General features: G+C 41.9%; 1 protein-coding gene across 2 annotated transcripts in view; it reads left to right on the top strand.

The window, feature by feature from the left end:
• COL22A1 (collagen type XXII alpha 1 chain) overlaps positions 1–13,286 on the top strand; it is a 237,065-nt gene that overhangs the window by 220,293 nt on the left and 3,486 nt on the right. For both annotated transcript variants that reach the window (XM_080381170.1, XM_080381171.1), the window contains 8 exons: positions 703–756; positions 1,774–1,827; positions 4,409–4,462; positions 7,016–7,087; positions 8,823–8,858; positions 9,121–9,165; positions 9,469–9,648; positions 11,888–11,954. In XM_080381170.1, the coding sequence (XP_080237296.1) occupies positions 703–756; positions 1,774–1,827; positions 4,409–4,462; positions 7,016–7,087; positions 8,823–8,858; positions 9,121–9,165; positions 9,469–9,648; positions 11,888–11,954 (562 nt within the window). The remainder of the gene's footprint in view (positions 1–702; positions 757–1,773; positions 1,828–4,408; positions 4,463–7,015; positions 7,088–8,822; positions 8,859–9,120; positions 9,166–9,468; positions 9,649–11,887; positions 11,955–13,286) is intronic.

Genomic DNA, 13,286 nt, shown 5'->3' with positions numbered 1-13,286 from the left:
TGAGGAAGTTCAAAGGATGCCTCCATACCACATCCCTCGGGTATGAATGCTGACATACAAGATAAGGAACCCTACTGCACTTGTTGGACAAGCATCTACCAGCTGTCCTTCAAAAATGTCTAAGGGCAAAATAAGTTCAGGAACAAAATTTACAGAAGAGAGAATAGAAATGTCTCTAGCCCTTCGACTTGGTTTCCTGTGGATCATAAAACCCAAAACTCAAGTCCTGCATGAAAAGTTGGTCTTCTTTCTGTTCTGAGCCATACAGTACATTCAATAATCTCCTTGGTATATAGAGTGGAATACAAAACTGTGAATATCCTTTTGCCAAATTCTGGCTTTTCACAGGGAGATAAAATGCTCTGCCTGCAGGAGATTAGCTGAAAAATGTAGTTCTGGAGTTCCTCATCTCTTCCTCATGGTAGTTTCTGTATCATGAATAGGTTGGCAGCTTTCAGTGACCGCACTAGCCATAGCAAATATTCTGCTGGAAAGGAGTGTACTGTCTTGTGCACTACTTACAGAAGATGCTGTATATGTTTATAGGCTGTGTGTCATGAATGATGATGAATGCTCTTCTTGGCTTGAAAAAAGTTTTCACTGAGCTCAGTCCAATATTGCAGAAATCCCATACCGCTTATGGTGTTTTTGGTCTGTCTTTGACCTTGAGCTGATCTTTTTTTTCTTTTTGCTGAATTGCAGGGGGAGCCAGGTGTGACAGGCCCTGCTGGGCGTGAGGGGCCACCAGGGAAGGATGTAAGTGTACTATTTTGAGCAGAAACTAATCTCCTTCTCCCTGACAAATGAAGTTTTTAATTCACAGCAACCCTGACCTAACAGCTGCAGAAACTGCAATAAAGGGTGAATTACTGCAGCAGTGCACAGGGAATGATTTGTGCAAAGGTCGTTAGGGTAACAAAGAATTTGAGGGTTTTGTCACTGCTCAGCTGCTGACGCTAAAATGTCAGCGATATCTTTGGAAAAGCAGAGAAAGCTGCGTTGTTTGAGTCCCAGGCTGTGCTGCATAGCCACGGACCTGCTTTCTGCCACCCCATTCCAAGCAGCACTTCAATTTGCAGGTCCCACTGGGCCAGGTTCTGCCGTGCTTCCTCTGCCAAAGCTGTACCTTACTGAGTGCGTAGCTGCACTGAGATCTGGGAAACGCCTGTGGAATAAGATGCTGCTGCTCAGAGGAAAAAGAGGCAGTATGAACAGATCCTCTGACACTATTAGTGTCACATGCAGTCAGGTAACAAAGTCCTGGGAGAGTGCAGCTGATGTGGGATCCTGCTGCAGCTGCTGAGCAGTGTACCCAGAGGCTGATGGGCCACTGCCGTGGGACTTGGGGAAGTGGTTTCTCATTTGCTCACTCCTTGTATCACTGGAAAACTATTGTGCTGTAAATGGTCCCCTACAAAGGAAAATGGAAGATAGAACTAAGGGAACCCCTCAAAGAAGAAAGAAGCAGGTCTTAAGTTGCCCTCAAGAGAGAACAAAGTAGTCAGTTCTTGAGAAATACTAGAGAAATCCATCTTTAAGATGACCTGATAATAATGGTTTCTGCCTGTAATCTGCCTGTAAAGTGATAGATGTTTAAAATTCAAAAGACTGGTCTTCCTCATGCATAACTGAAAAGGGATAGTGAGCCTCCTTGAATGGTGTTTCCCCCTAATATGTGAACAGTGTAATTTAGTAGGGACATTTTAAAATTCCCGTTTGCTCATCTTTATGTCAGATCTTTCTCACTCACCAGAATATGGTTCTTCATTTCAGGGTGATACTGGTCCCATAGGACCACAGGGCCCTCGAGGACTCAGAGGTCCGCCGGTGAGTTTTCTGTCCTGACAAGCCATTTTTGGAGGTACATTGTGTATAGTGGGAATGTCCTGCAGTCCAGAACTCTGGTTTGGAAGGAGAGTCTTAAGCAAGATTCAGGTGATGTTTGATTAAAATATTTTGCCTACTTCGAGAAAGACAAATCAGAATGATTGCTAGAAACTGGTGAAGACTTCTAATACTGCAGTGGGTGGTGGTTGCTGACTGAGTGGGAAGAATGGTTTAATGGATTCTGCCAGGACTGCAGTGTCAGAAGTGCTCATGTTCCACTCCTGCCTCTGGCATCTCACTCGTTTCTTACAGTGCCTCAGTTTTCAAAAGTAGAGACTAACTGTGGGTGCCCAGTTAGAGATATGTGGGGTCCAGTTGTCATACTATTCATTTTTCTCACGCTTTCTGTAAACTATTCTTTTTTCGGGGGAGGGGGGGAAGCATAATTTTAAGAAAATATTGGTTTGATTGAGCAACTGTAGAGTTTTATTACAACTTCAGTGGAGAAATGGCAATTCAGTTGACATTTCAGAAAGTGTCATTTGGAATGGTTGAGAAATTACTTTTATTAATTTCATGGTTTTTTCAATTCTCTCTTGAAAATCAACCCTTTCCAAATTTGAATGCAGGTCTCTCTTGCTGAACCTAGGCACTTCTTTAATATGTTGCAGTGAGTGATTTTGTTTCCTATTTGGAAGACCTGCTAGTGAAACAGATTCTACAACACGTCTCATAATCAGAGCAAAATGCTGATTCAACTAGCAATGCCAGGAGCTGGAGCGGCAGGTCCCTCTGAGCTGGGAGGGTAGGGGTTTAAATTAGAGTGCAGGAACATATGGAGAGCTCCTGTATCTACCTTGTAATTTACCTCATTATTCCTGTACTGCTGGCATCGCTCACTAATGCGTCATGCCCCTGCACAACACTATCAATGAATAAAAAGATTTGAGAAATCAGAAATTATCATAACTCCAGGCCATATTGTTCTTTGGAGAAGAGATGCTTGGGGTTTTGCATGTTGGGGGGCAATGTATCAATTTCTCTTGTTCTTCCTCTGCTTTGTTTCTTCTCTAATAAGGAGCGTGAGGCATGATTTTTGGATATTGCCAGCAAAAGGGCTGCTCTTTATGGTCAACTCTAATGCAGGGGAAAACGTCACTGCTTGACGAGTTGGGAGGAAAGAGGAACAGGGTGTAGAATTTCATCTCACCAAAATTTAGTTGGTGTAGATGGTCAGCTTAGGTACTTTGATAAGAAATGGTGAGAAACAGGTCCTTTTAAAGGATGATTTGGCTTATTCTGAGTTGTCTGGTGTCAGGCAAGGATCAAGTGCCTCAAGGCTTTAAAACAAGTGTTTTTCTCCATTTCACAAAAAAGGGGAAGCCTGAGATGATTAGAAAATAGATGCCTAGCCTCTGGACCCTGATTCAGATGGTAGCCCTGAGAAGATGATAGTAGACATAATTTGCTGGACCTACCTCAATTGTGGGAGAGAGGAAGTGCGGTAACACAGGAAGGTGTGGGGGAAGCTGCAGATATCTGCCAGCTAGTGCAGAGCAGTTTAACCTTGACCAGTGAGTTGCCAAGAGGTGCTTCAAACATGGACTAAAGGGGCCAGTCCGAACACTGGTGACTTGGAGCAGCTCCTTCCATCCAGGATGCTGCTGCACATGATAAGGATAAAAGTGAGGAAAAGGAGGAGAAGAAAGAGTGCTGCCTTGGTCGTCTTCAGACTAGGGGATTTGGGTCCACATCTCTCAGTTTTTGTCCTGAGATGGGGTCAGCCATGCAATCAGGGATGCAGAAATTGTGGGGTCAATTGAAAATAAGAGATCCTCTGCAGTCTGCCAAGAGAGGAGGCTGGACAACACTAAAGAAATCCCTGCTGGTGCAGCAGTAGGTGGATATTTTTAACTGTTGCATGTTGTGGTTTAACCCCAGCAAGCAATTAAGTACCATGCAGCTGTTTGCTCACTCTTCCCCTCCCCCTGCCCCCAGCCCCAGTGGGATGGGGAGAATTAGAAAAAGGTAAAACCCATGAGTTGAGATAAGAACAGTTTAACAATTGCAATAAGTTTAAAAAACCCCAACCAATAACAATAACAACAACAACAATAACTAATAAAAAGGAGAGAGAAAAAGAGAGGAATAAAACCAAGGGGGGAGGGAAAACCCAAACAAGCGATGCACAATGCAGTTGCTCACCACCCACTGACGGACGCCCAGCCAGTCCTTGAGCAAAAATTGCCCCTCCAGCCAACTCCCCCCAGTTTATATACTGAGCAGGATATTCCATAGTATGGAATATCCCTTTGGCTAGTTGGGTCAGATGTCCTGGCTACGCTCTCTCCCAGCTTCTTGTGCACATCTCACTGGCAGAATGTGGGAAGCTGAAAAGTCACTGACTTAGGCTAAGCACTGCTGAGCAAGGATTGAAACATCAGTATGTTAACAACATTGTTCTCATGCTAAATCCAAAACATAGCACTGAACCAGCTAACGAGAAGAAAATTAACTCTGTCCTAGCTGAAACCAGAACATAGTATACATTACTTCACTAATCTTTTTCCTTTTGACACAGGGCAAGAATGGATTGCCTGGATCTGCAGGAGAACCTGGCCCAGCAGGTAACCCTGTAAGTACCACAAAGGGAAACTCATGCACCAAGTAGTTATGTCAAGGAGAAGTGACTGATGAAGTACAGATGGGGTGGATTATGTGTAGCTACTTACCATCCCTGAAGTTGCCATGTGTGAAGGTCACTGATCTGAAAATCAGTGGCTGGCCATGACATTGGAGGGGGGTTTGGCTATGTTCCTGAAACTGAACTGCTAGCTGGGTCATCATTTTTCCCAGCAAAAGTTAAGTGTTCATGGAAAAAAACAAAATGAATGATTAACTGGTATGGAAAAAAGATTGGCATGCCTCAATTTCACCAGTAGCTTTAATTTTGCCAAGCATAGAGTGTGCAGCCAGCAGACAGTTGTCACAAGGAAGGAGAGGGCCTCAGGGAGTTGGCAGACTGCCATCGAGGAATAGCAGCAGCAGAAAAATCCTCCCCAGGCACTTGGGGAAAGAGCAGACAGTGGGCAGTAAACCAAGATCACTAAGCAGAATGAAACACCCCTGGGGGAATCCTGTGTAGAAGAACAGCATTGTAATGAAGAGCTGTAAGGAGGACAGTGAGGAGCTGGTTGGGTTTTTTTGTGTGGTTTTTTTTTTTTTTTTTTCTCTGTTTTGCTGCTGCAAATTATTCAGGATTCAGCAAATCCATGCAAATGTAGCTTTGTGTCCAGTAGCATCTATTCCAATGCATGGCTCTTCCCCCTCTTTGTCCACCTTTGCCCACAGCTTGCTGGGCTGTTAGATTCAGATAGAAACAAAGGCATAGCAGGAGAATTCTGAAAAACCGAAACAGCACTTTATTCTTCTTTATGGCCTTTGCAATGCCATAAAGCAACCTCAGCCTCACCACAGACTTGTGCCCTGAGCATCTGTTGCTTTGCTGCAGGGATGTCTCCTTCTAAGTGGCCGTAGAGAAGCAAACAACACCATTCTGCATGGGGAGGTGATAGCTCACAGATTACAGGTGGGGCAGGGGTGGTGCAGTCTCTCAGCCTTTCTGCAGCCAAGAATAAGTGTTACAGTTTTTTTCTCCTTGACATAATTTCTTCTTACCTTCCTGGGACTACTGCCACTGCTTCTTACCCCATAGATCCCTGCTGTTACCTTTTCAACTCTCATTTCTTCTTCTCATCATGTCCACACTTGTTCCCAATTCCTGTTACTGATTTTTTGACTTTCTGCTTCTTCACCGGTCCACTGTGGCTTTGGGATGCCTTGTGAGTGCAAAATGGGGGTTATTTTTTCATCATCTTCTTGTTATCACATTGCCTGGACAGTCAGCCAGTGACCCCGGTACTCAGAGGAAGCTTCCTGCACAAACACAGAACTACAGCTGTCTCTGCTCCAGAGGATTTAGAGTCCAAAAATAACATAAGAGACTGAAAAATGATAAATTCAGATCGATGAGAAAGGGGAAACAATGAGACAGTGTCGGTCAGCAGAACAGACAGTCGTCTCATCAGTACACTTCTCAGTCATTAAAATGAATCCTCTCCCTTTCGTAAAGGTTATTATGGGAAGTATTTCCTTGTGCTGTACACAAATCCATTTATTTCCAGCCTTGTCTGGAAATGCATTAATTTCCTTCACAATGTGGGGTGACAACCCGGTATATTATATTTCTATTTTGAAAAAAAGGAGAAGCGAGAAAGGTTATCATGGCAATAAGGCTTTCTTTTCCACCTTCACCATTGCTGACTCGTAATTACAAGGTAAAACCTGCCAGGAGCCTTCCCCTTTTGCATCTGCTCTTTGACAGTGCCCGTCCCAATTCACAGGGCTTATGCTTAAGCCTGCACACAGCAATGCAGCCCAGCCCCTGAAATCTGCAGGGCTGATTGCATACCTGAAAGCCATGTGCTTTGTGCCTGTCAGGTTCATTGGTGATCATTTCACCATTGCACGAGACCAGTTTAAAATGAAGACAAGTTTTACTCTAAGGAGAAAAAGTGGTATGTGCTGAATGAGAAGGTAGGGGACAAAGTTGTGAAAGAAAAGGTTAAAAGAAGGTAGGAAAAAATACCAGAAGTGTTTTTGAGACGGCTCTGTGTCATGAGCTACCATTTAAGCTGCCCTGATCTGTAAGAAAAAGGGATAGTTTAGCAGAATATCACAAGAGATAAGTAAAAGGCTGACATTTTTTAAATTGAACCTGGAAATAAAGGCAAAATAAATAGCTGTCTGTTGATTGTATTCTCAGATTTGAGCGGTATGACCACCTGCACCATTTCCCTGTCATTGCTCGTCACAGCATTTCCACTCTGCGACATCACCCTATAAACCCTGCAGTGCCAGGAGAGCCACTGAACACACCTCCGGACACTCCCATAATCGTTACTTCCTTTTCATCTTTTCACAGGGACCCCACATAGCTTATTAATAATCCAAGCATGGTGTTTGCAGTCTGCTTTTCTAAATTGCTTTATTCTTCCTTTCCTTGTCAGTTTTGGGAGTCCTGCTGCTACGGTGAAATTTCCCACTTCCAATATATCTGTAAATGCATGCTCTGGAAAAGAGATGTTGGAGAAAGGGCTGCTAGTTACTGTCTCATTTCTGTCCTAAGGGTCCTAGAGGCAATAAAGGAGAAAACGGCAGCCCAGGACTCCCTGGCTTCATAGGACCCCGAGGACCACCTGTAAGTATATCTGGAGATGCATCACACCCACTCATAACCTGTTTTTAAATTTTGGACTGATGAAGATGGGATACCATCATCTTTAATTAGATTTAAAAAAAAAAAAAAAAAAAACCCACAAACATAAGCAGGAGACCTGACAGATCTAGAAGCTATAAACTTTTTCTTCCAAAGGAAACGACTGCAAAAATAGCATTTTTGATATGGATGTAACATCCATAGTCTCATTTACTGAGCTAGTACCTGTCAGTCAGCCCTGATAACATGCGCATTAATCAGACTGGTTCAATAGTTTTCTTAATATGGGTATAGGGTATTTAGGTTCTCAGCTGCTATCTCTGCATGAACCCCGGAAAGATTAAATAGGGAAGTTTTAAGCGCTGATAATAATATAGGTATTCATGATATTTGCTGTTCTAAGGCAAATTCCTTTGTTACCAGCAACAGAGGTACATTGCAATTAAGGAGTTCATGTATCTCCCAAAGTGATCTAAATTATAACTATACATGTGAGAACATCACAGCCTTGAAATCCAGTATCTTTAGCCTTTCCAAGGCAAGTAAAATATGTTACATTCCACTGGAAGAATGGAAAAGGTGAATGTTAGGTAAATATTTTTGTTTCTTGCTCTGTTGTGACTTAAAATGAGATTTTAAAGGTTTTCATATGATTGTAGCACAGCTGAATCTTCCACAGGATGATTATTATTTTTTTTTTAAATGATTGGAAAGGGAGTTTCATGATGAAGAGAGGAGAAAGAAATATTTCTCTGGAAAATTAATTTAAAGCAGCAAACGTGGTGGCCATTTAAAAGTGCAGTGGCCCTAAGGAATACTCAAGTGAGCCTGATGTTGCCTAATTTGAATTTGATGTGAACACACATTGCTCCTGTGTGCATGTATAGATGCTAGCACTGACAAAGATGTGTTTCCCTGTTATGGTAAAAACACCACCTGCATGCGCACATTATAGATATTATCAAGATTGTGGATTATAAATGGACTATAAAGAGGAATCTTTCACAGAACTTTAGCAATAACTAGTTTAATGTTTGTTTTGCTTAATCAATGCACTTCAGGACTGCGGTGATATTTTTTTCGTTGAAATGCAAAAATGCAAATTTGTATTGCCTAATTATCACATTAGCAATGCAGAATACAGGAGAAACAATCCTAATAGGGTGTTCAAACGGAGGTTAATTAATGTAATTCTGAAATACACACAAGCTTTCAGGCTCAAACTTGCTTTATCACTGGCTCTGTATGTGTTATCTTGGCTGGTGTAATACTTGATGGTACCTCTACTTACAAAATTTACTTCCATTACATCTTTAGATTATTATGGGTATAATATTGACACTGCTTCAGCTAAAACAACCCAAGTAAAGTGTATGAAGATTTGTGAAATGTTTGTCAGTGAAAGAAATAAAGTGTATTGAAAGCAGGAATGTAGTTTCATGGAAACATCTGTCCTGCTCTCATCTGGTTTGTTAGAAATTACTGTTATTTACATTTACATGATATGCAGCTTCACTAAAAAGTGCTTTCTAAATAGTGGGATGTGTCTTTCCAGGAATGACCTATAGCAGTAATATAAGGATAAATCATCCAAACCCGCTGCTGTGTAGCAGAAAACTTGGGCTCTAAACAGAAAGTAAGACTTGGGGTTATTAGGTAGGGTCTTTTTTCTAAGTCCTCACAGTGTGGTGTTAAAATCACTCTCTGTATCTCTCAGGGAGAACCAGGAGAGAAGGGTCCTCCCGGAAAAGAGGTAAGTTAACTTCCCAGTTGTTTCGAAGTAGGGCTGGTGTCTTAGGAAAAAACATCAAAGATGCTATATCAGTTGCAACAAATTGATATTTTTTTTCTCAAATTGTTGATATTTGAGAGCAAACAGGAAACTCTCAAGAATCTGTGGGATTTCCAGGGAAATAAATTTTCCTGGAGTCACAAGAATCATTGCAAAGGCATGTGCTTTTTAATTTACTCTTACTATGGATAGCTCTTTAATGCTTACTCTTATTTTGTTGCAGGGTGCACCAGGGAAACCGGGTGAAATTGGCTCCAAAGGAGAGAGGGTAATTTGGAGAATATTATTAGTTATTTCATTACAATGAAATAAAGAGAGCTATTTTGCATTAAGGGCTAGGGAGAGGGGTCATTCAAGAGTGAAGAGTGGCCTGTAGAGATCTGCCATGCTTCCCACCCTCCCGGTCCTGTTTAATCATTCTCCGTCAGTAATAATTTGTGGATCATTTGTAATGCACCAGATGTTGTATTCAGTAACTTTGCCAACTCAGCTATTTGTGTTTCGCTGTGCTTGGAAATCAGAAGTTTGCCTCTTATTCTGTGGTGGTAATATAGTTTTTTTTTTCACTTAGGGAGAGCCTGGCATCAAAGGCGAAAAAGGCCCTCAAGGAGAAAAGGGTCCTCCAGGTGATCCTGGGATACCTGGTCATAAAGGCCATCCAGGACTGATGGGTCCCCATGGACCCCCAGGAGACACTGGGCAAGTTGGACCTCCTGGTCCTCCAGGACAGCCAGGATTTCCAGGACCAAGGGTAAGATGGCCAGAGAAGGGCTTTGTACAGTAATTTTACTGCCACATGGTGTGATCAGAAAAGTACCTAAGATTACAGTAAGGCTGATAGGAATGAAAGCAAGTGTGTGTTATAATGGGGAAGCAGTGTTTTTATCTCTTGATACATAAAAAGAGCTATAAAATATCTTCAGGGAATTGTTGTGGGGATGTTGGATTGAACTTCAGGAGAGCTGAGCAATTCAGACCTATAGCCAGGGCAGCCAGTCCTGACACCTTATACCCCTAAAAGCCTAAATCAGGTCATGTAGCTATAGCCATGGGTCTGGGGTCTGAAAAAGCTTCTTTCTCTAAGAGCGTTAATGCGTAGCATTTCATACAGAGGTCTTACCCCTTCCTCTGCTGCTGGTTGTTATGAGACACAAAATGCTGAGCTGTGGAAAGGTCACTGCTCTATTCCTGGAAATCCTGGAGTCAGCTCATCAGACTTCACAAAATCCTATTTTAGTTTAATATTCTCTCTCTTCTTTCTCTTCTTTCTTTTTCTTTTTCTCTCTCTCTTTTTTTTTTTTTTTTTTTTTCCTAACGGGAAACAACTTCACTACTGAGAGTACCTGAGGGTACTGTATGTAGCAGAATGAAAAAAAACTAACAACCCTAGTGAAGGCACTATGCCCATTCTGAGGATGATTTTCAGATTACCTTGGAGGGGAATAGACAGTGAAATAATCTCTGATGCAAAAGCTGGAAAAATTTTAGACAAAGCATTTCTTTGTGTGTCTCAACAACATAGAGATTCGATGAAATCAAGTAATTATTATGGAGATTTAATGCAACTAATAGGGTGAAAACTTGAAAAGATAATTTGTAAGGCTTTCAAAGGAAGTTCTGCAATCGTGTTTACTACTGGGATATTCACTACAAACTATCACAAATAGTTACTATTTAATGAGAAAATTGTTTCTTTTGTCACCAACAAACACGTCTTTTCCTCATGCAAAATTTGTGTTGGGAAGAAGCCAGCAAATAGACCAACTCTACTTATCAGCAATGTTATAGGTTAAAATTGAAATGTCTCTTAGCTACTTAATGAAATCTACATTTCTTATTGAAGAGTAACTTGTGATTTAGAAGACCACACTAGGTGTTTACAAACAGAGGTCACAGACTGCATCCTTGTATGTTAAAGGATGGGTGTGAGGGAGAAGCAACACTTTCATGCAGATAGCTCATACACAAAAGAATGCAGTATTTAGGTTGACCAGAAGTATTTTCAAAACTGGCAGAAATTCAAAGAATAGTTTGAGCCAAAAAATGAAAAGTGCTTTTCAAGTGAAACGTCTCACTTTGTGATTTATAAAGGAAAACATTTTATCTTGCTGGTTCAAAATGGTTTATTTTTTAAATATAGCTACATTTTTTTTAAAATTTTTTTTTTAGTTTACACAAAGACAAGTGTATGGTTACCCTAAAATCACTTTTTTTTCATTTTCTTGGAAAGCCACAACCTACAAAATTCTCCTTCCACCTACTAAAAATGCTTTCATCATTTTTTCAGTTGCATCATCCAGAGCTGTTGTCCACATAGCTTTGAGTTTTGACAGCTATTACAGCTGTTCAACAGCAATGTTGCACAAAAGAGCAAAGAGAATTGATGAAATATACTGCCCTTGAAGACTGGGTAAGGGGACCAAGGCCAGGCAGCCACATCCTCTGTCTCCCTTCAACAGCCTGAAATCAGACAGAATCTTGTGCTTGTTTGGAAGAATGAGTATTATATGCGTAGACTGGCTTCTGTTCCCTGAGATAAGGCCTGTTGGCAGGCAGTGCACCCAGTATGAGTGTTTATAGCAAGTCTAGATACCCACCTAACTGCTCTGGGGGCGTGCATACTTCTTTCTGCAAGGAAACATGCAATGCTGAAAAAGGAGGTAAGCTTTCCACTATGATCTCATAGGGCAGAGGATGTCTTCTGATTAAATTTCTACTACTTCTCCTATGTGTGTATAGGAGGAAGATTTTCTCTAGGAAGGAGACAATGTCCCAGCAAAGGCTTCCTGCTCATACCGTTGAGCCCATGGCTTGCCAGGAAGTTGGGAATTGTGGATTTTTTGAGTCCCTTTACATTCTTCTTTCAGGCAGTTCCAGTATGCTGTGGGTGGTGAAATGCAACCCACTAAACCCTTTGTGGAGGGTTTAATTTGCACATCCCCTGGCTGTGATTATTATGTTTTGTTATTGCTGTGATTATTACCCTCTAGGGCGAACCCCCATCTCTAGAGACTTTGAGAAGGCTCATCCAAGAGGAGCTAGCCAAGCAGCTAGATGGTAAGTAATCAGTTTTGTGAAGCCAGAAGATTTATCTGAGAGTATGAAAGATACCTTCCATAGCTGTGGCGGCACCTGCTTATGGAAGGCAATATTGCAATAAGCCTGCCTGAAAGGAGGAACGTGTAAAATGAAATGTGCTTAGCAAGCTTTACCATTCCCCAAGGTTGAAGTTCCAGGCAATAGCAGAGGGGCTTGCTCTCTTCATCAGCTGAAGAACCTCTGTGCTAAGCATCTCATGGCTTTTCTACCAAACCAGCTCTGCTGCAGACTCCTTCCTGCAGATGTCTGGGCTGAGATGGTAGAACAAGAGAAGATCAAATTCAAAGAGATTAATTTGGGGCTCTTAAAGAGAAAGTAATCAGAGAAGGATGTAAACTTGCTTTTGAGGTCCCAGCTGGAGGAGAAAGGTTCCTAATTTTTGACTATGACATTTGATACTCACCAGTATAAGAGGGGGTGGATGTAGGCTGCTGCTTCGCTCAAAGTACATGAATTGCAGACCACTACTGACCCCATTTACAGTGAGATGCAGAGCTGTAGTGCTGCTTCTCAAACGGCTCTTGGAGCAGCTGACACCTAGCTGCAGGCATTTTCCTCCATGCTAAAGATCACGGTTCAAAGGAGTGATTTATTTGAAGGATTTTATTCACACACTCTCAGACTTCCAATTCCACACCAATCTAAAAGCACTCAAGATTTTGCATCAATGAAGAGAAGATAGAACCCCCTTCTCACTCTATTCTGTAGGGTGTTTTTGTGATGCTGAGTAAGTCTTAAGAGCTCTCTAGGCTGTTCAGGGTCTTAATATGGAAGTAGCAAGCAATGTGCCTGCTTGGCAATTGGAGAATATGCTGCTTTAGTTTCAGACTTCACAGCCAGAGATAGGTACATTAGCTTTAACTCCACATGCGTAACAACCCAGAAGAAGAAAAGTAAGTTTTCTGCCTACAGAGCAGTCATGTAGCATCGCACTCTGTGTAGCAGAAGCAGTGGAAACAGGCTTTTCTTTGCAGAGCAGCAATGTTTCCAATCTGACAGAAATCCACCAGCTGCACAGCTAAAGGAAGGGACATTTCAGCTCTGTGGTGGACGAGGAGCAGAGGATGATATAAATGTTTAGGATTAAGTATGAAATTTGGAGGAAGTATAAAGCTACTGAGAAATGAGGATTAAATAATTTAGAGAGGGTCAGGGAGGCACCATCATGGCTTACGGGGAAGGATTATGTAGGGACAACAAATCGGTGGCCCTGAAAAATTGATCTGTGGCAATATTTGGACTTCACTGGGCCACTGGTTCTGGCTCTTCATCTCTTGGAATACTGACCTT

This window comes from Falco punctatus, assembly GCF_963210335.1.
Source record: "Falco punctatus genome assembly, chromosome: 3".
In the NCBI taxonomy this organism is placed as follows: domain Eukaryota; kingdom Metazoa; phylum Chordata; class Aves; order Falconiformes; family Falconidae; genus Falco; species Falco punctatus.
The sequence above is the reverse complement of the archived record's forward strand: the minus strand, read 5'-3'. Positions and strand labels throughout refer to the sequence as shown.